The sequence below is a fragment of the Thermobia domestica genome, chromosome 6 (genome assembly GCF_964235325.1).
Source record: "Thermobia domestica chromosome 6, izTheDome1.hap1.1, whole genome shotgun sequence".
NCBI classification, from domain to species: domain Eukaryota; kingdom Metazoa; phylum Arthropoda; class Insecta; order Zygentoma; family Lepismatidae; genus Thermobia; species Thermobia domestica.
The window spans coordinates 53,743,992-53,769,086 of record NC_137459.1 but is presented as its reverse complement, the minus strand read 5'-3'; the positions used below and the strand labels follow the sequence as shown (position 1 = coordinate 53,769,086).

At 36.5% G+C, this 25,095-nt stretch overlaps 1 protein-coding gene and 1 non-coding gene across 5 annotated transcripts in view; both read left to right on the top strand.

The window, feature by feature from the left end:
* LOC145687997 (TBC1 domain family member 2B-like) overlaps window positions 1-25,095 on the top strand; it is a 99,359-nt gene that overhangs the window by 32,406 nt on the left and 41,858 nt on the right. For all 4 annotated transcript variants that reach the window (XM_081761655.1, XM_081761656.1, XM_081761652.1 and 1 more), the window contains exons 5-8: window positions 1,749-1,990; window positions 9,123-9,250; window positions 11,896-12,076; window positions 20,340-20,590. In XM_081761655.1, coding sequence (XP_081617781.1) covers window positions 1,749-1,990; window positions 9,123-9,250; window positions 11,896-12,076; window positions 20,340-20,590 — 802 coding nt within the window. The remainder of the gene's footprint in view (window positions 1-1,748; window positions 1,991-9,122; window positions 9,251-11,895; window positions 12,077-20,339; window positions 20,591-25,095) is intronic.
* TRNAR-UCG (transfer RNA arginine (anticodon UCG)) lies at window positions 3,959-4,033 on the top strand. The gene has a single exon. It is a non-coding gene; the product is annotated as a tRNA-Arg (tRNA).

Here is a 25,095-nt window from a genome sequence, read left to right as displayed (position 1 = left end):
CAAAAGCTTTTAACAGCAAACGTTGACACAAAACTCAAGAAAAAGCTGATGAAATTGTATGTATGGAGTGTGACGTTGTATGGATGTGCGGTATACAGTCTAAAGGAAAAGAAAAAACAGAGAATGGAAACTTTAAATTGTGGTAATATAGAACGTTGAAAATTAGATGTATGAATAAGGTTTCAAATGAAAGAGTAGGAGAAAAGCGGCGTATATTGAAGAATATTTCGAAAAGAAGAGATAAGATGATTGGACACGTTATGAGACATGGGAGAAATTACCGTATTGGCTATGGAGAGAGTGACAGAGGGAAAATACCGTCAGAAAAGCCGCGATTGAAATATACGGACAAATAATACAAGATGGAGGGAATAAAGCATACATGTAAATGAAAGGTCTAGCTCAAGGTAGAGAAGAGTGGAAAGCTGCGTCAAATCAATCGAAATATTACTAGTCTGAGGAGAATATTAGGTATTTTAGTACATAGAATAAAAACCACGTAAATCATAGACCAAGTGTGTACAGGGTGTCCCAGGAGGAAGGGGCAATACTTCGGAAAATGATAGTACGGGAGATTATAAGCAAAAATGTTGATATGAACATGGGTCCTAATCTCAACGGTTTGAGAGGTACAGGTTGTGAACCATTTTTGACTTTCTTGCATATTGTTCACCCTGTAACTATTTTACAGAGGTAAGGCATAGCGGATTTAAAAGGTGATGGAATTGCCTTTCCAACGGTATGCAACATATGACAGTGGTTTCTTTGAAAAGGGGTGTTATTGAGAGAAAGTTAAGATCATGTAAGGGAATTGGATGGCAACACTGATTCCCAAGTTTCCCTCAATAACTTCCCTTCCAAAGAAACCACTGTCACATGTTGCATACCGTTGGAAGGGCAATTCCATCACCTTTCAAATCCGCTATGACTAAATACAGGGAGAGTAATAAGCAACATGAAGTAAAAAATGGTTCACAACCTGTACCTCTCAAACCGTTGAGATTACTACCAATGTTCATATGAACCTTTTTATTTAAAATCACCCATACTACCATTTCCCAAAATATTGCCCCTTCCTCATGAGACACCCGTATATGTTGTGTTACGTGTTGTTACTTGGATACTATGAGAAGGCAGTTAGGAATTCAATACAACTTGTTCAGATAACTTATCGTGAATAAAATTTTCGGGTCCTTCTCCTGTGCTGCTTAACAAGTGCAAAAATAGCCCTGCCTGCTGGTGTAGTGACTAGCGCGTGTGCCGTCAGTGTATTGATCCTGGGTTCGATTCCCCGTAGGGGACCATTAAAAAAATCGAACACTTCACGTGGTTCGAATTCCACATTAAATTGAAGTTCCACGCCTCATATAGCCTCAGTGCTGAAAAGGAACGCCAAACTTCAACGCACAAACAAGTGCGGTAATGTTGACTTAGAGCAAAATAATTTTAATTACTTCCGTTTTTTTCCGAGATAATCGCTCACTGAAAATCTCTATAACAGTAACATAATATGCTTTTGAATTTCTGTGATTCGAAGTTGCTGTGTTTCTTGCTGGATAGTTTCAACTTAGAATTCGTGTTGTGACAGTTATAGCTTTCTGATGAAAGCCGTGTTTCTGAAGATGTCTATATTTCTTTCTGTTGTATTTTATCTTCCCAACATTTGTGTCATAAGTTAGAGTACACTCAGACAATAACATTAATGTTTTAGATTTGGTTACATTGCGTTACGTATATTTTCCTTCCAGGACTCTCGTCCACGTCATCTCAAGGAAGTCCTGTATCCTCACCAACGTCTGATAAACCCAACTTTAACCGTCCATTGCAAGCAGTGTCGAGTATTGGCCAACGAATTCGACATTCATTCAGGGAGAAAAAATCACCGAGGCAGAAAGATGAAACCTCCGCAAAAGAGGTGCAACAATCTTCCAACTGTGATTCTAATAATGAAGATGCCAAAGATGTTAAAATATGTTCAAAGTGCCAGAAGGTAAGGCTAAAAACGTTCAGATAATGTAGCAAGATTTTTTTTTTCCATAATCAGAATATTTTGTAACAAAGAATTATGCTGTATACTTTCTCTCGTTAATTTTTTTATGGAAGGTTTCTACCAGTATGAAAAATTCAGGGTGAATGTTTACCAAAGAGAATTTAATTATTAAAAAAAAAATCATCGAGTTCCAATCGCACTTATTTTTCTCTTGTATTTTCTGCTTCGTTGTGTTAAATATTTTCGACGATATTTCAAGACTCCAAAATCAATGTTTCGAAACTGTCGAATTTCTTCTGAGAGAATCAGAAAAACTTGTCACATATCCTACGAAAAGAATCGTTAAAATCAAGAAGTGTTATTTTAAGTCAAGATTACCGAAAGTTATTAGAAATTGATGTTTGAGATAAGAATAATAGATGGCTAATTGGGAAATCAACGTTGGAATTTGAGAAGAGAACACGATAGAAAGCGTTGGCAAAACGAAAGAAAAAAAAAACTTTCTATGTTTCAACAGTTGTGGAAAACAAAAGCAATTACAGCAAAGAATCTTGAGCATTTTCTTCTGGATTATATATTCCCCATATCTTGATATTTCCCACAGCTAAAACTTACAACTTTGTTCTGAGCTCTTTGAAGATTTAGCTGAACAGGGACAAAAGAAGACATATGTACACTCATGTCCAAAATTATTGTCGCATATCTATAACTGTCTTCTTGCAAGAATATAATTCGATAATGATTTTGCAGGGTACTTTTAATACTGATACTATGTGTATAATTTGGAAATGTATATTTTTGGTAAATTTTATAAGAAAAGAATTATAAATACGAAAATTATAATGAGTAAAATAAAATGTTGCTAAATGGACAAGAAAATTTTATTTTCGTTTTTATTGTTCTTATTTACTGCTCTTTTGACATGAAATTTGCCACATACATGTCTTTGCCGATTATGCACATACTAACATTATAAGAAATAGGGCGAATTTGTTACCAAATTGTATTTCTATAAGAACATATTTATAGACATGCGACAATAATTTTGGACATGAGTGTACAATATCTCCGGTCTTGACTTAGTCAGAGAAGGCGCTGTTGGTTTTTTAAGGTTGGAAAGGTTTTTAATTATTCACTTATTTTAGTATTATTATTATTATTTTACTTAGCCGAAAACATTCGGTAATTGAAGTTCCCTCAAAATAGATTCCTAGCAGTACAATTGACTGATGTGTCATGCCAATGGAGATGCTGACCGTTTGTTGATAGCTCTTTCGTTTGCGAACGTCAGGATGTTATAGACCTTGACGGAAGATAAAGCGACTTCCCCCGCCTTCCTCCCCTTACGAAGTGGTTATAAACAAAAGTTACTTTACACTAAAATACATCGTCAATACAAAATTTTCAGACAATAGTTGCAGGATAATGAATAAGTAATTTTAAAATAATCCAAAAGAAATTTTTCCGTCTTTACTAGTAGTTCTCAACCTTTCGATCTTGTGGACCGGCAAAAGAAAGAAAGAAATTTTTGAGTCCTACAAAGAAGTACCATACTCCATTTAAGATGTTTAACTCTAGTGTCTACAAGAATGGAAAATATGTGAATCCCCTTCCTCTTTAAGATACGCATTTGAAAGTACAGTGTTAAAAATCCATAAAATATTCTACTTTTGTCATAAATTTTGAATTACTGTATCTTTCTAGAATCTCCCTTTAATTAAAATAGCACGATAAACACCCAGCTTCAGATTGGTAATAACTATGCTCCAAAAGGCATTGGAAACGGATCAGCCGATTTCCTGATACCGAAAACCTTGGTCATTTTGGACATCCTATTTTCACCCCTCATGCCGATAGGGGCTGAACTTAGACTTAAACGGACTTAAAAGGAGTGCCACTATTCATCTCAGCGATGTCGAAACTTTGTATTCGACATTAATTCTCTGACGTTTTCGATTGTTTGTATGTGGCCTCGCGTAGCGTAGTCGCTAACGCTCTCGCCTTCGGTGCGAGCGGTCCCGGGTTCGATTCCCGGCGGGGTCACTCGGTCGAAAAAGTGTAAAACCTTTTTCAGGCCAGCCACCCTGAATGAGGTTTTCCTGGGTTTTCCTCATTCACACCAGGCAAATGCCGGGGTGGTACCTAACTTATAAGTCCCAGGCCGCCTCCTTCCCTCCCCAATCCTTTCTTCCTTCCCTTTCCCCGGATTGTGTGCTCGCCGAGGGACGTCATCCCTCAAATCGTGAAGGGCTAAATGGCCTTAGATGCCGAAAGCCCAGAAATCTAAATCCTAAATCCTATCGATTGTTTGTACATGTCAACTCTTCCCACCCTCAACTCTGAAGCTGCTAGGGATAAAAACTTGAGTTTAAATATCTTCGAAACTGTCACCAATCACCTTAGCGACCCGAAAAGTATGGATTCTACACTAATTTCAGGTCGTTTTCGGTGCTAGAGATGTGTTACTCCACAGTACATTTTCCAAATTGTAACTCATATATGTACAAAGTCTTTCTGAAATTGATCCAGGCGCTCCAGAGTTATACTTAAATATACGCACATCCATCCATGTATGACGTTGCTATTATCTGAGAACAAAAGAAAAGAAAAGAAAAAAGAAATACAACGAAAATGAATTTAGTTAGATCTATGCAGCTCATCGACCATTAGAAACCAAAAAAAAAAAAAAAAAAAAAAAAAAAAACGCTGTATTTATAGTCATAATGATTGATTCCCATGAAATAAACCGGCCCTGAGAAACGTCGCCTATAAAGTATCATTTTTGAAGCTATCAAGAGTCTATCTTGTCCAAAAGGTGGAATATATATATATATGTATGTATGTATATGACTATTTTCTATTGTTACACCTATTCTTACTGTACACCATAGATACATCTAGTTGTACGTAAATGTATGATGTTTCGTGAATTGAAATAAGTATTTTGATTGTAGAATATAATTTATTAATAGCTTGAAAACGGGCTGAGGTAAATAAACAACTGTCTGTAGTTTATGTTACTTAATTACTAAATTATATTCTGCTTGTGAACCTTGTTTCCGTTTAATAGTTAATGGTAGTACGCTTTATGTGGGGATTGGCGGTAAAGCTTGTTAAATATTGCATTGTCGTAGCGAACATGTGGAGCGGCGATTGTTAACTATTAGGATTAGCGTTACCCACAGACAAATCATTGCTGTTATAATAAGATTTTTTCTTTTAATACACAGTGTTTTTACTAATGCTCTTTCTGATTAGAAACCTAAACAAATCTCACTTTTAAAAAGAACTCACGACTCATGAAAGTAGTACCAATGGAAACGAGAACTCAAAAATTTTCAGTAGCTGGTGTAGATGTCGCGTATTTACTGTTTTCGCTGCTAGGCGATAGGAGAGTAAATGGCTACCAATGAAGATAGGAAGGCGTTTTGTATGTGAAATTTATATGTTTGCCAATCTGTTATCATTGTGCAATGTACTTTTAGAAAGAAGTTTGTTGTAGTTATACCAGTGAACACAGTATCCGTACCTGTATTCCGAATTTAAAGCTAATGAATGCATATGTAAGCGAAAGTCATTCTTACGTCCACAAGTAAGCGAGGCCACTGTGGAGAGTATGAGAGGGGGTTTCGTTCGAAGTTCACAGCAATCCACCTCCGCAGCCAGCAGAAAATTAGACATCTCGCAAAGAACTGTGTGGAAGATGTTACGCAAAAATTATTGATATTACGCAACTGTGCATACCAATTTGAACAAATATGGACTGAGAGCTGATCCCTGATGTAGATTAACTTCCACAGGAAAAACTTCTGTCTGCAGAATGAAGTTCAATAAATCTCATTAAACCTCTTCGTTAACGGAAGTTTACTGCTGAGGGCAGTAACAAAATACTGATACATTGCAATGAAATCTTGAGTACCATTGATGCTCCTTATTGTGGTGTTGAAAAAGCTCGCAACCTTAGTGAGCGTTCTTACTTGCAATCTGCAGTTCGAGGGACCTGGATTGAATTTCTGACGTTTGGATCTTTCACAAAGCTGTTGGTCTCTTGTCTTACGTCTAAGATGTAGCTTCTTGCAGAAAAAGAATGTTCGAGCCAAATAAAGAAACAAAGCAATAGGTACATAAATAGGCAATAATTTAATGTTACGTGTACCTGAGTTATGAGAATTCCCGTCTTTGTTGCTTACAGAGCAGAAGTATGGGGTTTTGAACTAACGAACAGGATGTCAATCATCAATTGCACTACCCGAGACTCCTTTTGTTCAGTTCGTATGTACTAATACTGATATTTCGATAAAAACTGCTGCGTACTTATTGACAAAACAATGTGTAAATCTTAATAGTGTTTAAGTAATAGTAGAACTCAATCATGAATTGAACAAGCGTTCATGAGATGTGCTTACATTACCTAATCTTAGACGGTGTATTTGCAACAGGTCTAGTATATTGATCACATGCAAGTGCTGCAAAAGTTGTAGACTGACTATAAAATTCGTGCTAAGTGTCAAAATGAAAATGTTGAATAAAAACCCAGATGTTACTACAGAACTGATGGGACATATAGCCACGCGCATTCTTCTGGCGATTATTCTACTTCCACAGTGAATATTAGAGAGCCCGTTGTTCACTTAGCAGTGTTAGGCACATAGGCCACATTTTGACATTAAACCAAACTTTCCCATTTTTGGCACTTAGCACGGATTTTATTTTCAGTCTACAAGTATCTATACTCCAAAAGTTAAAGATATTTTTTATATATTCCACGACTGATCATACATCGTATAAACAATTACATTACTTCGTGAATACATAATTATTAACATTTTCGTTCTTGTTTAAAATACTATTGAAAATAGACCAACACTTCGTTTACTTTATTAATATAGTTAGGAATAAAAGGTTAAAATTTTCATCACTTTAGAAAGAAACACAGCATTAATCTCCGTATAAGGAAGATGTAAATACTACCTAGATACTGCTTAGTACTTAGGTAGTGTTTACATTCTAACTTGGGAAGTACGTATAAACTTATAAGTAATATCTAATTAAAGCAAACATCTATATTTTAATAGGCCATGTTACAATCAGATAATGTGGGCGACACGGGTTGAATTGGCTGTGGGAACTCATGTGATTCGAATCCCATGTTAAGCTGTATGACAATGCCCCATATAACCTCGGTGCTGAAAAGGACGCTAAATTCCAAATCAACCAACCAAGAAAGAATCAGATAATGTGTCTGATGATTCCATTGATATATTGCTTTAACAAAAGAGACACTGACCAAAGCTTAATACTTTACTTTATTTTAAATTATAATTTGTTACTGTTTCGGATATCTAGCATATCCTTCTTCAGACACGATCGAAATTAATGAAAATACAGACATATATATAAATGTTGTTATAACAGAGTTTAAATTCTTTAACCGTCGTATACATATTCATTGTTATAATTTTTTTTTTTTTTAATTCTTTTAACAGTCATATATAGAGTCATTGTTGTACTTTTTTATTTTTATCTATTTATTTATTTATTTTTCTTATTTACCGAGGCCTTCAGCCCATCCTATAAGTCTTCGTGTTCACTTTCCAATTAATCACTTCCTTTATTTTTGGTTCTTATAAGGGCTTTTTATTTTTTATGTTTTTATTTTTTTTATTATTTTTTTTTTTTTAATTTTCTCTATGTTATTCAAACTTCCTTGCCATGATTCATTAATTGGTAAGCCCCCTGTCCAGTTCATCAGTTTATCTCTTCCTACCTTCTTTATCCAATCCGCTTCTTTCCACTTCCTTATTATCATTCTTTTCTCCATCTCCAACACTTCCGTCTTATCCCAATTAATTGCGTGATTCGTCTCCTTAACATGTTTGTATATGGCATTGGTATCTTTTTTCTTCCTAACATCATCTTCATGTTGTTTTATCCTTTCTTTCATTCTCTTTCCTGTCTCTCCTATATATGACATATCGCAGTCCTCACACCATACCCTGTAAATGACCCCTTCTTCCTCTTCATTAATCTTTTTAGTTCCTTTTCTATTCTTCTTCTTTATTGATCTTAATAAAGTTTCTCCACTCTTTCTATAAGTTCTGACCCCTCCTTTCTTCAATAAATTCTTCAGTTTCAGAAGAAATAAATAAATTCAGTTTCAGAATCACGCAATTAATTGGGATAAGACGGAAGTGTTGGAGATGGAGAAAAGAATGATAATAAGGAAGTGGAAAGAAGCGGATTGGATAAAGAAGGTAGGAAGAGATAAACTGATGAACTGGACAGGGGGCTTACCAATTAATGAATCATGGCAAGGAAGTTTGAATAACATAGAGAAAATTAAAAAAAAAAAAAATAAAAACATAAAAAATAAAAAGCCCTTATAAGAACCAAAAATAAAGGAAGTGATTAATTGGAAAGTGAACACGAAGACTTATAGGATGAGCTGAAGGCCTCGGTAAATAAGAAAAATAAATAAATAAATAGATAAAAATAAAAAAGTACAACAATGACTCTATATATGACTGTTAAAAGAATTAAAAAAAAAATTATAACAATGAATATGTATACGACGGTTAAAGAATTTAAACTCTGTTATAACAACATTTATATATATGTCTGTATTTTCATTAATTTCGATCGTGTCTGAAGAAGGATGTGCTAGATATCCGAAACAGTAACAAATTATAATTTAAAATAAAGTAAAGTATTAAGCTTTGGTCAGTGTCTCTTTTGTTAAAACATGTAATCCAAAGCCATGAATAGTCTTGATATATTGCCTAAACTGTAACGCAAGTTTTAAAATGTAAGTGTTTGCTTTGGTGATATTTTATATTTATTCAAGTTATAAGTAGTATATTTTATAAAAGTATTTTTACAGTCATTTTTACACACACACACACACACTGTGCAAGTACATTTGGCACCAGTTCAAATGGAAAGTGATGGAAGTTTCAGAGATGGAAAAATGTTGCAGAACGCCATGTTACTGTCGTAACCATCTTATATTCTAAACTAACAGTCTATAGTTCTGTTTTAAGTGTTCTTAGGTATCAAATCTGTTGATTTATGAATTATGTTCATCGTATTTGTCTTAAATTGCATTCTTTACTTATTATTGTCATTTTTACAGCTCCAGCACCAATTGGAATCGTTACATGAAGATCTTCAAGCTACAGAAGATGAGTGTGCAGCAGCGAGACAAGTTATAGGAATGTTACAGTCTCATATTCATACCTTCGCCAGAGTTGAAGATACATTGTGAGTATTTTCTCCTTATGAGAAGATATTTGTCAAGATAATAGGAATAGAAAGACCCTATTGAAAGGGGAGAAACTTCGATCATCTGCCTTTCTTATGCTATAATATTCATGATTTTTGCAAAAGTAATACTGGTATATTAGAGATCTGATAAGCTTGATTCCTACATTGTTTAAATAACTACAGAGTTAACGAGGACTGTATTTTGTGCTCCCTCCCACTGCATCTATGGTATAATGCAAGTAATAGACAGATACGTATTCAGTGAAGCAGAATACCTCAATGTACTTGTCTTTATAGCCAACAGTTCAAGTAAAGCATGTAATTATTCCTAAACTCTGTACTAGTGAATGATGTATTCGTATAAGGATACTAGAAAACCCATATACGCGCATATCTTAGTTAAATTATGTGTCTGTAAATCAAATAGTTCAGATTTTTCTGTTCCTATTTCTGCCATATTGAATGTGTGCAAATGAGCAATATTTTTGGTTTCTATGTATTATAAAGTTCCTGTACACCAAATTTCGCATTATATATCTTGTAATTCTAAAAGACTTTCTCCTAGGTCTGTTCCCGAAATCCATCGGGTAGAATTTTCCATCCAAAAGAATTAGATACTCATCTATTATATAAAAGAGAACGTACAAAATCCTTTGTTACCTCATCACGCTAATACGGCTGAACCAATTTCTTTTATTTTTGGGGGGTTATTAGGATTTGGACCCTAGATGGTTTTTATCATATCACTTTAATTTTTAATTACCAGTGTCTTGAGATAATTGACCATTCAAGTGTCCATAACGTACAAATCCTTTGTTAGTTATTCATCATAGGTAAAAATAAACGTATTTATATGCAACCCGCATGACCATGAACTCGGCGGGTTAACATAAATGACAGGCGATATACAGCGGAAAATAGCTTGAATCTTCTGTTTAAAATTTTTTAAAAGATTTGCTTATTTTTACAGACACTTTTACAATATGCCAGCACCGGGATGACCGCAGCGAAGCGGGGCGGGTTAACATAAATGACAGGCGATATAATGTTAAGATTTACTGCAATCTTCTATGGTTTTTATCATATCACTTGAAAGCGAAAAAGTAAAAATTATCTAAGTAACAAAGTTTATTGCGTTCCGGGGTGACTGCAGCGAAGCGGGGTGAACGCTGCTAGTGTGGTATCAAAAAATACCCAGTACCTGGTTCTTAACTTTATGTTCAACTCTGTAAATATGTAACAATAATTAAGTTCTTCAGGATAGAATTTCGAAAATTCGTTCAGGTGAATGAGATGTTTACATTACGTATCAAAATACCTTCAGATTTCAAGCTATTCGCTGATGAACTGAAGAAACTAAATGAAGTTACAAAAATCGTTAACTACGAAAATTATGGTTTGGTAGAATATTGGAATGGCCTTTAATGGAGCAGGTTTTACATCTAGGTTTCTAGCATTTCTTCGGTGATAAGATGTGGAAGATGTGTGCAGTTATTCCTGATTAGAGAGAGCAAACGACAGGCCCCTAAGGTAGTTGTTGCAGGACGCTGTGGTAGATCAAGTACTTGTACTTTGAATAGTCAGGGCTTAGAGTGTGAGTTGAAGGTGGTGAGGGGTATGTTCTTAAAGTGGAGCTGTGATCCCACGTGGCGTAGTCGCTAACGCTCTCGGCTTTGATACGAGTGGTCCCTGGTTCGATTCCCGGTGGGGGCACTCGGTTGAAAAAGTGTAAAAATCTTTTTTCAGACCAGCCATCCTGTGTGAGGGTGTCCTGAGTTTTCCTCATTCACGCCAGGCAAATGCTGGGACGGTACCTAACATATGTCCCAGACCGCTTCCTACTTTCCCTTTCCTTTCTTTCTTCCCTTTCCTCGGATAGTGTGATCGCCAAGGGACGTCATCCCTCAAGCGTGACGGACTAGCATAGCCTTAGATGCTGAAAGTTTAGAAATCTAATTCCTAATCCTAATCCTAAAGTGGAACTGTTCTATAATTATTGGTAGATTTTGTGTGCACGTAGTTCTGAGACGTATGTTCTCAAATCCGGTGGAGAAGGCCAAGACAAATGTAATGGAGAGTTTGTAGTTCAGAGCTTGTAAGAATAGCTTCATTGCTGGTTGTCTGTGGGTTTATGCTAAAAATAAATACCATCAGTAATTCGGATCCAGATGAATGTTACGTTGAGTGGCAAATAATGGAGAATTCGTTGTTCCAGTCGTCCTATGAATAAGTTCTTGTATAACGAGAACACGAAAGTGCTAATTATATTGGTCTTTATTTCAAGATAGTAGTTGTTTTCAAATGGTTATGACGAACTTGGGTACTTGTGTTAGAAATCAAGTGCTGCTCTTTTGAGGTTCGAACGTGTATTTAGGAATTCTTCAAGCCCATTAAGGATGCGATTATTAATGATGGAATACTGAAGTATATTGAAATAACATCTACGGAGACTATTCTAAAGCTAAACTAAAATCACGTTTTTCCTAAAACGTAGAGGGGAAAAGTGTTGTACGCTGATGTGTCGTTAGACTAAGTAACATCATTACAAAGATAAATGTCGCATTTTGCTTCCCATTCAGCAAATTTAGTTTGAGTATTATTTTCAAATATACCCTTAATAACTGTTTACAATTTATTTTCAGATCTTCCTTAGAAAGTTCTGGCCAAATGGACGCTGAAATCCTTAAACTTCTTCAGGAAAAGGATGCTGCATTGGTACAATTAGAACAGGAAAGTAAGATACACGGAATTCAAGAAGAGCAATTAGGGAAAAAAATTGATAGTCTGCAGGATCAGATTTCAGTGTATAAGGAGTTGCTTAATGTAAGTGTTTTTTTTTTTTCTTTTTTTTTTTTTCTCCACTGTAGATAATGTGTAAGTTGCATAAAAACTTTACTTTGATCGCTATATAGTGAACTTCGGTTCTACAAGTGGTAAGTTTTTAGTTTATCGTCCCACGTTTATACCGTTTAGGTTAAAGGAGGCACGGTTGATTAATGAAAGTGAATGAGTGTAAAATTAAATGTTTCTGCTTTCCCACCGAAAGTGCCAGAATGTTTTTGCATCTTTCTTCTTTTGAAGTTACAAAACGGGAAAGTTTACGTAACTTCGAACTTCACAAAACGTACATTTAACAAATATGTGAATAATTAATTCGAGGTATCTAAGGTAATAGAGCTCTTCGCAGGCCAAGACGATGGAGGAAGAATATAGTGATGGGATATAACGTCATTGTTGACATAATTTGTAGCAGAATAGGGTAGAGTGGATACTTCTATTTCTGCAGCGACCGACCTTCGGATTTCTTAAGCCATGAAGTGAGTTAATTTCTTAATAAAGTTATAGATCCATGCATCGTTACACACAAGGATACCTTCCATAACTCAGTTTTTGTTATTTACACATATTTGAAAATCGGCAGTAGGTATTACTGAATTTTTATTATTGCTTCCTAGCTGAAATTCTCGTTCTTCGGAAAATAAGTTTATGAAAAAAATTTGAATCTTCCCTCCCCCCTTCCTGGGATATGCATTTCAATGAAAGTTTAGTAATAAAACCTCATAAGATATTCTATTTTTGGCATAAATTTTAAACCTCCAACCTCCTTGGGATACGCCCTTTAATCAAAGTGACAACTTAAACTCAGCTTGAGGTAGGTACTAACCAAAATTCATTTTAAACTGTTGAACCGTTCCTCGCTATGCGTTCAGTTGAGTTGAGTTGATTTTGAGTTTAACGTCCCTTTCAGCAGAGAGCCTATATGAGACGGGACCTACTGATTAACGTGGAATCGGAACCACATGAGCTCCCACCGGGAATCGAACCCGGGTCTCCCACGCCAAAGGCGCGTACGCTAACAGCTTATCCACAAAGGAGCTCTATGCGATCAGAAACAACAAGCAACGTCGATTTCAATGTGAAGGAAGAAATGTCTCCCTTTCCCCATTTAAAACGGAAATGTTCAGAAACGCTGGGAAATGTGTCTCCTTATTTCAGTCTGTATACCGAGTTTTATGTTCCTAGCTTGATGGGCTTGTGAGATACTCTATTTTGGTCATGAATTTTGAAGCCTCTCTACGCCCTGGAATCATAGTTATGATAAAACTCTAAATCGATGTAGGTACGAACTAACTAAAACTAACTAACTAACTAACTCTATGGCCTATGGAACCCGGAGGTTCAGTGCCGCGTTCACAAAAGCTCTCCACTGACTTCTATCCTTAGCTAATTGGATCCAGTTTCTACTTTGTATTCCTATCTCTGCGAGATCCATCTTAATATTATCCTCCCATCTGCGCCTAGGTCTTCCTAATGGTCGTTTTCCTATGGGTCTACCAGTCAAGACTTTGAAAGCGTTTCTACTTTCTTCCATTCTAGCTACATGACCTGCCCACCTAAGCCTCCTAGACTTGACGACCCTAACAATGTTGGGTAAACCGTATAAACTATGTAGTTCCTCGTTATGAAGCTTCCGCCATTCCCCATTCTCGTTCCTCTTGGGTCCGAATATTCTTCTCAGGATCCTGTCCTCAAATACTTTCAGTCTATGTTCTTCCCTCAGAGTAAGCGACCATGTTTCGCAACCATACAGAACAACTGGCATGATTATCGTTTTATATATTTTAAGCTTCAAATTCCTCGACAGAATTCGCGACGACAAGAGATTTTGAACCGAATAGTAACACGAATTCCCTGCTTTTAGTCGACATTTAATTTCTTCGCGAATATGATTTCCGTCTGTTAATATTGATCCTAAATACTTGAAAGTATCCACTTTATCAAAAGTATTATTTAATATTTTAACGCCTCCACAATTTGCCGTATTACGGTCCCGACGCACTTCCATGTATTTAGTTTTCTCTGCATTTACTTGTAAACCCATGTCCCTGCAAGCGTTTAATAATATCTCTGCATTTATTTCTACTGTTCTCCTATCATCCCCTATTAAATTTACATCATCAGCATATGCCATAACCTGGTGAATGCCGTTCAACTCTAGGCCCTGGTTGCTATCTTTGATTTTCCTTATGGCGTATTCCAGCACAAAGTTAAATAATAATGGCGACAACGCATCTCCTTGTTTCAGGCCATTTTCGACGTGGAAGCTCGTGGACAAAAATTTTCCTACCCGGACTTTACTTTGGGATTCACTTAAACATATCTTAATTAATCTAATTAGCTTTCTCGGTATTCCAAGCTCTGTAAGAACGTTGTTTAATGTTTCTCTCCTAACCGAGTCGTAAGCCTTTCTAAAATCAATAAATAGTTGATGTACCGGGGTATTGTATTCCCACTTCTTTTCGAGTATTTGGCGAATGGTAAATATTTGGTCGATAGTTGATCGATTTCGTTTAAATCCGCACTGATAATCTCCAATAATTTCATCTGCGTATGGGGTCAATCTTGCTAACAGAATATTTGAAAGGATTTTATAGGATGTTGACAGAAGAGAAATGCCTCGATAATTATTACAGTCAGTTTTGTCGCCTTTCTTGTGAATTGGAACAATGATTGACTCTTTCCACTCTTGTGGCAATTCTTCCTTGTTCCAGACAAGGAGAATGAGTTTGTGTATCTTGTTCCACAATTTTTCGCCTCCAGCTAAAATTAACTCAGCCGGAATTTCATCTACACCCGGAGATTTGTGTTTCTTTAATTTCTTTATAGCGGCTTCCACTTCTATTCGATTGGGTTCTGGAATATACGGTTCTGCGGTGTGTATCTCCTTTTCTCCACGCACATTAGTTTTTGGCTGCGTGTTCAGCAAATCGTCAAAGAAATCTTTCCATCTATTTAAGAGGCTATCCGTATCAGTGAGAACTGTTCCGTCAGATTTCTTTAATATATAAGCACGAGGTTGATAGCCTCTCTTAAATTCGCTGATCCCCTTATACATGTCCCGAATATTTTTATTTTTACTATTATCTTCAAGTTCCTTAATTTTAGCTTTCAAAAAATCCCGTTTCTTTGTTCTAAAAGTTTTGGAAGTTTCCCGCCTGATATCTGCGAAATTTTGTGTAGTTGTTTCATTCGGATTTTGTAGCCACCGTAATTTTGCCTGTTTTCTCTTCTCTACTAGTTTAATGCATTCTTGGTCGAACCATGGTTTATTCCTACGTATTTCCGCGTGTCCCAATTTTTCTATTGCTGAACTTTTAATGCTATCTCTAATTTCAATCCAAGTATCCTCAACACTAGTGCACTCCGAGTCTTCTAAAACCGAGAATCTATTCGAAACTTCAATCTGGTATTCCTCTCTTACCTGGCTCTCTTCTAATTTCTTTAAATTAAATCTCTCCGTTTTCGGACATTGAGGATTACATTTATTCAACGATAATCTCTCCCGTATTATCGCTGCTACCAGGTAGTGATCAGTGTCACAATCAGCCCCTCTAAACGACCGGACGTCAATTATGCTAGATTGTCTTCTTCTATCTACTAAAACGTGATCAATTTGATTATGTGTTTTTCCGTCTGGTGATGTCCAAGTGTATTTATGAACGTCGCGATGTGGGAATTTTGTACTCTTCACGATTAGGTTTTTGGATGTTGCAAAGTTCACGAGTCTAACACCGTTGTCATTACTTTCCTTATGCAAACTTTCGTTCCCTATAATCGGTTTGAAAATATCCTCTCGTCCTACCTTCGCATTGAAATCCCCTAATAGAATCTTCATATGGTATCGCGGGAGTTGGTCAAATATCCGTTCCACTTCTTCGTAAAAACTATCTTTTATATCGTCACCCTTATCTTCAGTTGGAGCATGTACATTTAAAACAATAATATCACACCACCGTCCCTTAAGAGTAATAAAAGAAAGTCTGTCAGTAACAAATTCAACCCGTTTAATTGCTGGTAATATTCGTTTGTGAACGAAAAACCCTGTTCCTAACTGGTGATTTTTATTTCCTTCCCCGTAAAAGAACGTAAAATTTCCGGAATTCTCAGATCCATTTCCTTCCCACCTAACTTCCTGAACTCCTACTAAGTCCATCCTGTATTTCTCTAACTCACTAGTTACAGATTTTAACGCGCCTGCCCTATAAAGACTTCTAATATTCCATGTTCCAAATCTCATGTCCATTTTCTTTTGCTGATGTCGTGCCAAGTTATCAGTCCTTGTCCGAGGCTTTTGTGAATGTTTCTGAACAAGTACCTTTTTTTACAGGGTGAGGGTGTTAGCCTTACCCAAACCCCCAAGCTGGAGGACCACTCCTAGTCGTCTGTCCGCGACTGCTTATTCAGTATATTCGCAGCTAACCTCTATATCTAGAGGCCTTCTCCTCGATCCGCAACCTGAGGACGCGCCATGCCGTGGTGACAGGAACCCATGTAGGTACGAACTATGTTACAAAATTCATTTCAAACTGTTCAGCCGTTTTCCCATATGATTGTGATCTAGCGGAAGTTGGCCATCGAACATTCTTACTTTTCATTTTTATTTATATTCAAATTGATCCTCCCCCTTATTTTCTCTTGAAATGGAAATGTTGAAAAGCATTGGGATATGTTTCCCTTTCTTTTTAATGAGGAGTTTATATACCGAGTATTATCTCCCTAACTTGACAGGTTCGTGAGACACCCAATTTTTCGCATAAATTTTAGCTCCCGCTTTCCCTTTAGGATATGCAATTTAATTAAAGTAACACTAGCTGAACGTGCGCTTTTTACACAGCGCACAGTTCTTATATGAGCGTGAGTCTTCTTCCCACTTCTCACTATATCTGTCCAAGTCCCTTTACGGACACAAGTAAAGGACAGAAAGACTCTCAAAGGGAGTGAATTGCTATACAGAAACATATAAATGTAGTATTTTAATATATAGAATGTTGGGGTGAGTTTGTGGTGAACTTGGACAAGTGATAGATGATACAAAATGCAAATATGTTTTTTTCTTATAATCCTATATCCAAGTGCGCTTCATTGTGGGTCCTCAAGCCTTCGAAGTTGCCAGTTTGCAATAGGTTTTGTCATTCAGATTAAATCAAAGCGCCTGAAATGTACATCAACCCACTATACGTAACTCCTCTACTGGTTGCCTTTCACAAGAGTATCAACTTTAACGTCCGAGTGGCAATATTAAGCTAATATGATCAAAACGACTCTTAAAATGTGGAATAGAAAATTAAAAACAAGTTTCTTTTTTTTATTTTTCTTAAAATAAAATTGAACGACGACTGCCAAATCTACAGAAAATTTGAAATCGACCAGCGAAAACGGCACTTATGGTTCTTGAGATCTCATTGTCGAAAGGATTGGTCACAAACATATAAACCTAGCAGTTTAATATATGGATAGACTATCTGAACCTGCGCTCTCTACACAGCGCATCATTCACATATGAGCGTCAATCTCCTTGACAATCCTCACAACATCTGTACATGTCCCTTTACAGACACCAGTGAAAGACGTCTTAATAAAAATTGGCAAGGGGTACCATAAAGGGGAGAGTTTTTCAATATATCGCACCGTTTGCAAGATTTGAGCCTACTTCCTGTTGCAGTTTCTAATTCATGTATCATCAATCTTTTCTTTCTTCTTGCATGCAGTATGTAATAAGCAAATACATTACATACACAGTTAATTATAATGTCAGTGGTATATAGTGTTCATTGGGCAAAACACTCCAAGCAATAAAGATTCATCTTAGCCTGTTGAAAAGTTTATCTTTGGTTTCCATTATCATTTGTCCATGAATCAAACGCCTGAGACATGCAATCCATATATACAACTATGTGGTGTTGGAATATATATAACCCATAGGATATAATGCTTTGCTTATTTAAAATTTCAACACTTTCAGTGACCCCTAAAAATGTAATAAAGAAATAACGGCTATGTTTTTTAAATATTCAATTAGAATTAGATACTTTACACAAAATTTTGAATCGACCAGTGAAAAGGCACATTTTTATCTTTTGTGGCTTTCGAGATCTCATTGTCGAAAGGGCGGGAGCTCATGTGGTTCGGATTCCACGTTAATCAGTAGGTCCACGTCTCATATAGCCTCGCTGCTGAACGGGACGTTAAACTCAAAATCAACTCAACTCAACTTATTGTCGAAAGGATTGAAGACAAACACATAAACTTTTCTTTGGAGAGAAACATATAAACCAAGCATTTTAATATATAGATGATGAGAACCCAGGTCAAGTTTGTTGATAACTATATCCAAAAATTCATTTCAAACGGTTCATCCATTTTTCTGATGACTTCTATATCAGGTAGTCTAGAAAGTAGTGAGCCTTCTGTGCACGAAATCCCATTAGTGTCCCAAATTTCATAGTATCTGAGCCGCAGCGGATTAAGCCAACGTCATTCGAGAGCTGATAGTCGAAGCTAGTAGATGTATAAAAAGTATTGGGATTCTTATAGTCAGGCGTAAAGTATTGCGGCGTGAAGGTGAGTGAATTTTCCGCAAAACTGCGCTACATTTTACAATTTTATTTCGATTAAAGCGCAAATGCTGCACAAGTCAGTCAAGAAATTTGTACTGTTTTTGGACAAGAAACGTTATCAAAAACAACAACGTTTCTTTTGTTCAGTCGCTTTCATTCTGGCAATCTCGATGTCCAAGATGCAGCGCGCAGTGAGGGACAATCCCAGCAGAAGTCGAGCAAAACCGTCATGTAAGCCAGACTTGTAGCCAGCCTGATTTATTAGGGGTGGCAGATATGAAGACTGGGGGGCAATGACAAAGACATCAAAGAACACCATAAAATTGTACATTTATTTGCTATTTACAGAATCTCTACTTTATTTTTGAATTTATCGAAACCGTAAATTTTTGTTTCATTTTTGTGTGTTTAATACAAGCTCTTTGCGAGGTACTTTGCTTCCTATTAATAATTAAAATTGAAGTATTTATTTTTTCAACAATAGAACAAAATTATATTACAGCAACTTTAGATTATATCAATCTATCTTCTAATATAAATAAAATAAGGAGTTTGTTTGTGTGTTTGTCTGTCTGTCTGTGTGCGGCCTGGGGACCAGATGAGTGGACCGAGAGTTACCAAATTTTGGTCAGGGGTACCTTGGCCCAGGCCCAAGATCAGGACGAAGCCCTTTTTTTCAAATTTCGAACCAGGGGGATCTCAGGGAGGGCGTTTACCGGAACCGGCTTGGGAACTAGACAAATTGACCTGAGAGTTACCAAATTTTAGTCACGAATACCTTGGTCCAGACTCCAGACCAGAGTTAAACGCCTTTGTCAGAATTCGAACTGGGGGGCGTTTACCGGGACATGTAAAAGTAGTAGAAAATGACCGATATTAGTGTCGAATTCATAGTTTTCGCGGTCGCTGAGATCAATGGTGACACTTACATTAGCGATGACTTGCAAATTTAGCTACAATTGTATGCGGGACGGGGGTCGGCGGGGGGATACCAAGAGATGTATAAAAAAAGCCCAAAATAACCGGTATTAGTATAAAATCCATAGTTTTCGCGGTCGCAGAAATCAATGGTGAAACTCCGATCACATTAACTTTCAAATTCAAGCTATTCGGCTCCGGGCCGGGGGTCACCGGGAAGGGGGGGGGGAGAGGCGGAATACCGAGACATATAAAAGTAATCCAAAATGAACGATATTAGTGTGAAATCCATAGTTTGCGCGGTCGCTGAGATCAATGGTGACACTTCCATTAGCGATAACTTGCAAATTCAGCTGCCATTGTATGCGGTCAGGGGGGAAGGGATACCGAGATATGTAAAAATAGCCCAAAATGACCGATAGTGTCAAATCCATAGTTTTCGCAGTCGCTGAAATGAATGATGATACTCCCACAGGCATTGACTTGCAAATGCAGCCCCCATGCAAAGAATGGGTATATTCAGCTAGTATATATATATATATATATATATATATATATATATATATATATATATATATATATATATATATATATATATATATATATATATGTGTGTGTGTGTGTGTGTGTGTGTTTTGTTTTTGTTTTTGTTTTTGTTTGTTTGTTTGTTTTTTGTACGTACTTAGTTATATGTTGTTACAGCATATACTGGCTTCGTACATTAGATAGCATCGACTCATATAAAAGCTAAATTTCTTTGTTTCTTTCAGGCAAAGGATAAAGCCATAATTCAGTTAACAAATCAGGTTCATGAATTGCAGTCAGGGACATCTTCATGTGGTGTAAATATTAAAAAATGTTCACGAGAAGTCCAAACTGAATTAACGAAGTCTCATGATGATGAATGCATTAACGATGCTTTAACTGCTTTGGAAACTCAAAATAAATTCTTAAACCAGGAAATATTAGAATTAAACTATCTCCAGCAACAAGCAGGAGAGAGAGAACACAAGTTGCTAAGGTATGTAATGAATAATCACTAAACTTGGTTTTATACTTCCAGGCTTAATATGTATCCTGCTTCAACTGAGCATAAGACCTACCTCTTTTGTGCGCGTCGTCGTGAGTTCAGTGTGCAGGAGTGGTACTTTCTTCAGATTCAGACCCAAGTACTTGTCCAGATGCCACTTTAAGCAGTATGTCCTGTCTGATATAGCCTTGATACTGAAACTCTAGTCAATCAACCGATATTGACTGGAACCCCGATTTTGCTCCTGACTAGAATGACGAAGATTTAAACTTTGAAAATTATTTATTTATTTTTATTCAGGTGATACGGAACATAGGAAATCGTTCGAGCCAATAAGATGAACTTGTGATGTTCTTTTAAGATTCACTGTTTTATTCTTCCTTTCAAGATTCTAGCACTCTTATAAAATGTCAGGTTATGGTTCATTCTTTTCCAAGCAAGGAAACAAGTTAGTTGAGGAATAGGATGGAAGAAGGACTTCTAGAAATACAAACTGGAACACTTCAAGTGATTGACAATACTTCGTTTTTTATGTTGGAAAAAGTTTTGCTTTGGTAGCTTGATCCCATCGGACACTAGAGGCCCAGTGGTTCAGTAGTAGAGCATTCACCTCTGGTGCGTGAAGTCCCTGATTTGATTCCCTTTCACGCCAAGTGAACTTTGTGGTGGAGAAACACCATGTGCGTGGGTTTTCTCGGGGTTCTCCCGTTTCCTCCCACATTCTTCATTCTACCATTTAATTCATTTCTCATCATCACCATCTCCTTTAACCTAGCCGGCATAATCGTGGGACGTAAAACTGAAAGATTTCATTTCATTTCCTGTCGGACACTGTATACGATTCACTGGAATAGCTGTAGTAGACATGCTTATCAAGATTTTAGAACTGACGTTAGTACTCTGTATCCCGCGTGTTAATTTTATGTGCAAACTCAGGTTTAAATCCACCCAGCTATTGAAAATCGATCTTAATATTATTCAATATGCTCTATTGTATGCAGTTATTAGTTCAACATTAGTTTTTATTCATTATTACCCATTCATTTTTGTGTTAGGTAACATATCATGAAGCACACAAGACAGAGAGAGCAAAGGATAAAAGGTGGAGACTGAAAGGAAAAAGCAGAAGAAACTCGTTCAGGGAAAAGGTCTGCAACAAATAAAATTGTTAGAAGATGTACAACAATGATGAAAGTTGAATAGTCATACCATGAGGAAAGACGGAGAAGAAGCGCAGGTGAGAACATGAGGTAAAGAACACCACAAGGGAAGGAAACTTGATAGTGGAATGAAGAAGTGAAAGTGGCAATGAAGTGTAAGAAAGAGGGGAAGAAAGGTGGAATGAAATATGTAGGATGGAAGACAAGCCGCCATACAAGGTACCAAATAGGAAGGCTAAAATAACTGTGGCAATACCAAAAGCAAAGACTATAGACGACGCTTGTGCAGAACTAGAAAAGAAAGACGGATACAGACGAATAATGGCAATAGAAGCTACGAAATGAGGAGAACCGGAGAGAAATAGATATGAAGATGCAGTGCCAATAGAAAGTGAGGAGGAATATGCAGGATAGAAGTGGAAAACGCAATTAAAAGCATGTACAGCGGGGGAAGCAATGGGTGCTGATCAAATCCTGGTAGAGGTTTGGAGAAGCCTAGGGAAAAAATTAATAGATGTGTTATGGGATCTCATGAAAAACTTCAGGAAGCAGGAGAAGGTACCGGATGAACGGAGGAAAAGTAGTACCAATTTATAAAGGTAAAGGTGATGGGAAAGACTGTGGAAATTACAGGGGAATTAAATGAATGTCTCATACTTGGAAAATCTGGTCAAGAATAGTTAAAAGGAACAACAAGAGACAATTGTTGTAGAGGAGCAGTTTGGTCTCATGCCAGGAAGAACAGCTGACGCGCTTTTTACGTTGAAGGAGTTGATAGAACGATATAGGGCAATGCAAGTGGAGTTGCACCTCGTTTTCATAGACTTGAGAGAGTAATACGACAGAGTTTCCAGACAAGAACTATTGCGATGCATGAGAGAAAAGGAAGTTTCTGAAAAATATGGATAGCAAATAAGGGACATGTACGAGGAGGCAGAGACCCAGCTGGGAAGTAGTGTGGGTATGACAGAAGGTTTCACTGTGGAAGTTGTGTGCATCAGGGATCAGTTCTCAGGCCATATTTGTTCAGTTTGGTAATGGTTATGTTGGCGAGGGAGGGACAAAATAGCGCACTATGAAATATGCTGTTCGCCGATGACGTCGTTATATGCAAAATATCCTAGGATATAAAGGAATTGTATGAATGGAGAAGAGCGTTAAAATAGAGAGGCATGAGGATAAGTAGAACAAGGACAGAATATATGATACTCAGCAAACAAGACAGAAGTTTCTTACGTCTACAAGGAGAGAGGCTGCAACCTACCTTAAAATTTAAGTATCTTGTATCGTAAATGGAGAATTGCATACTACATTCAAGAACCTAACATAGAATACACTGCGGTTGCCTAAACTGGAGAAGAATGAGCAGAATGCTGTGTTAACAAGAAAGGAACTTGAAGGTTAAAAGGTTGTGCATGTAAAACGGTAATTAGACCGGCAATGATGTACAGTCTTGAAACTTGGGCAATCACAAGGATTCAGGAAAATATAGAAGTGGTGGAGATGAGAGTGCTAATAGCGATGTATGTGTGGTGTGACAAAGATGGATAGAATTTGGAATGATTATATAAGAGGCACTGTTAAAGTGAAACCCTTTTAAAAAGGTTCAATAATGAAGGCTGAGATGGCTGGAACATGTAGAACGAAGGAACGAAGACTGCGGGAAAGAGAATTGAAAAGCTGGAGGTAGCAGTTAAAAGGAAAGTGGGAGAATCCAGTATGAAATGCCAGTACAAAATATAAGATGATTTGATGGAGAGGGAATGCAGAAAATAGGGGAGTGGAAGGAAAGAATTAAAGATGTGGAAAACCAACCCCATTTAAACATGGGAAAAGGTGGAGACAGAGAAGGAACTAGAATGTTTAGTACAGTGGTCTTTACCTTTTATTTATGATATAAAGTGACTTTAATTTTCAGTACTCGTAAAATGGCACGCAAGATCAAAGTGGCATTTTACTCAGTTTTGGAAATAGCTTTTATAATAATTGCTTAGTGACCTAATTGAATCCACTTTTATTTATTTATTTATTTATTTTTATTTAAGTAACCCAGTTTAATACCTTTTATTCTAAATGAGAGAATGGGAGATGAGCTGTAAAAGGAATAATAGAAGAGCAACACATAATATCCATTATTTTTTGAACTGAAATAAAATTTATGATTTTACGATTCTACTCTATACAATTTTTTTTATTGATATATTTTAAGTTCGTATGTAGCAAGGAAGTTACGATGTGCCTACTATTGAAGGAGGTCCGAGTGACTAGTACGGGTTGTATCCGATATTTTAAACTCCTAGTTGGGTAACACGTTGCCAGCGTAGCACTTTAGATCGCTGAATCATGCAAGTGGGCTTCGGCTTTCTATGCACATTTGTTCAATATACCATTATAAATATCCAGAAAATTAGGAAATTATGAATTATTTATCCACGTATCATGAAAAACGTCATCAGCAGTGGAAAAGTACTTCTGCTCTTATAACATATGTGCGTTAGTGCGTACTGTAATTCGTTCAGCAGCGTTTGGATAAGTGCTTCAGTTCATATTTGTACTTACTTGATCTGAAATACATACTGATATGTGCAACGTTATCGTTATATGGAAAAGGGCGAGTTAATTCCCGTTTAAGTTTGAAATTATAATAATAAGCTAAAGTAGGGTGTAATAGAGTGCAAAATATTTATGCTGTAAAATGTGAAACCAGTTGATTGCTTTTTGTTTGAATTACGCTACTCTAAAAGCTATTTGAAATATTTCATTCCTGAATTAGTTGAAATCTTCCGTTACAATTATCTCAGTTCCTCGTTTTTAAATATGCTCATTTGTAATTATAAATTGAAGAAATATTGGCACTTAAGCTTAAATGTAATCCTTTTGATTTATGAAAATATTTTATCATCTAATTGATTAGGTAAATAATAACTATTTATTAGACTTTAAACGTCTGTTGTTAATTCATTTCTTGAAATAAAGCGTTCGAACAAAGATCTTGTGCATATTATGTTAATGTTCTACTGTATACATCGAAGCTATTCTGTACTTATAAATGGCCATGAACAAAACGAAGTGTAACTGAAACCACTTTGATTTACTACTGATCCATGTACTTAAGCCACAAATATGTAATTAATCACTAGAAATATTATTTTTACTATAATACTACGATATAAAACTCACTTGTCAGAAGTGTTACCTGTATGTATGTGCGATGAAAATTATATATTATGGTTTCCTAGTGTCACTAGTTCAACTTTAAAGGTGTGTGCTCCTCTTGTAAGTCAGAAAGATGACTGATATGGATTTTGGTTTTGCGAGTACTGTGGTAAAAGATAA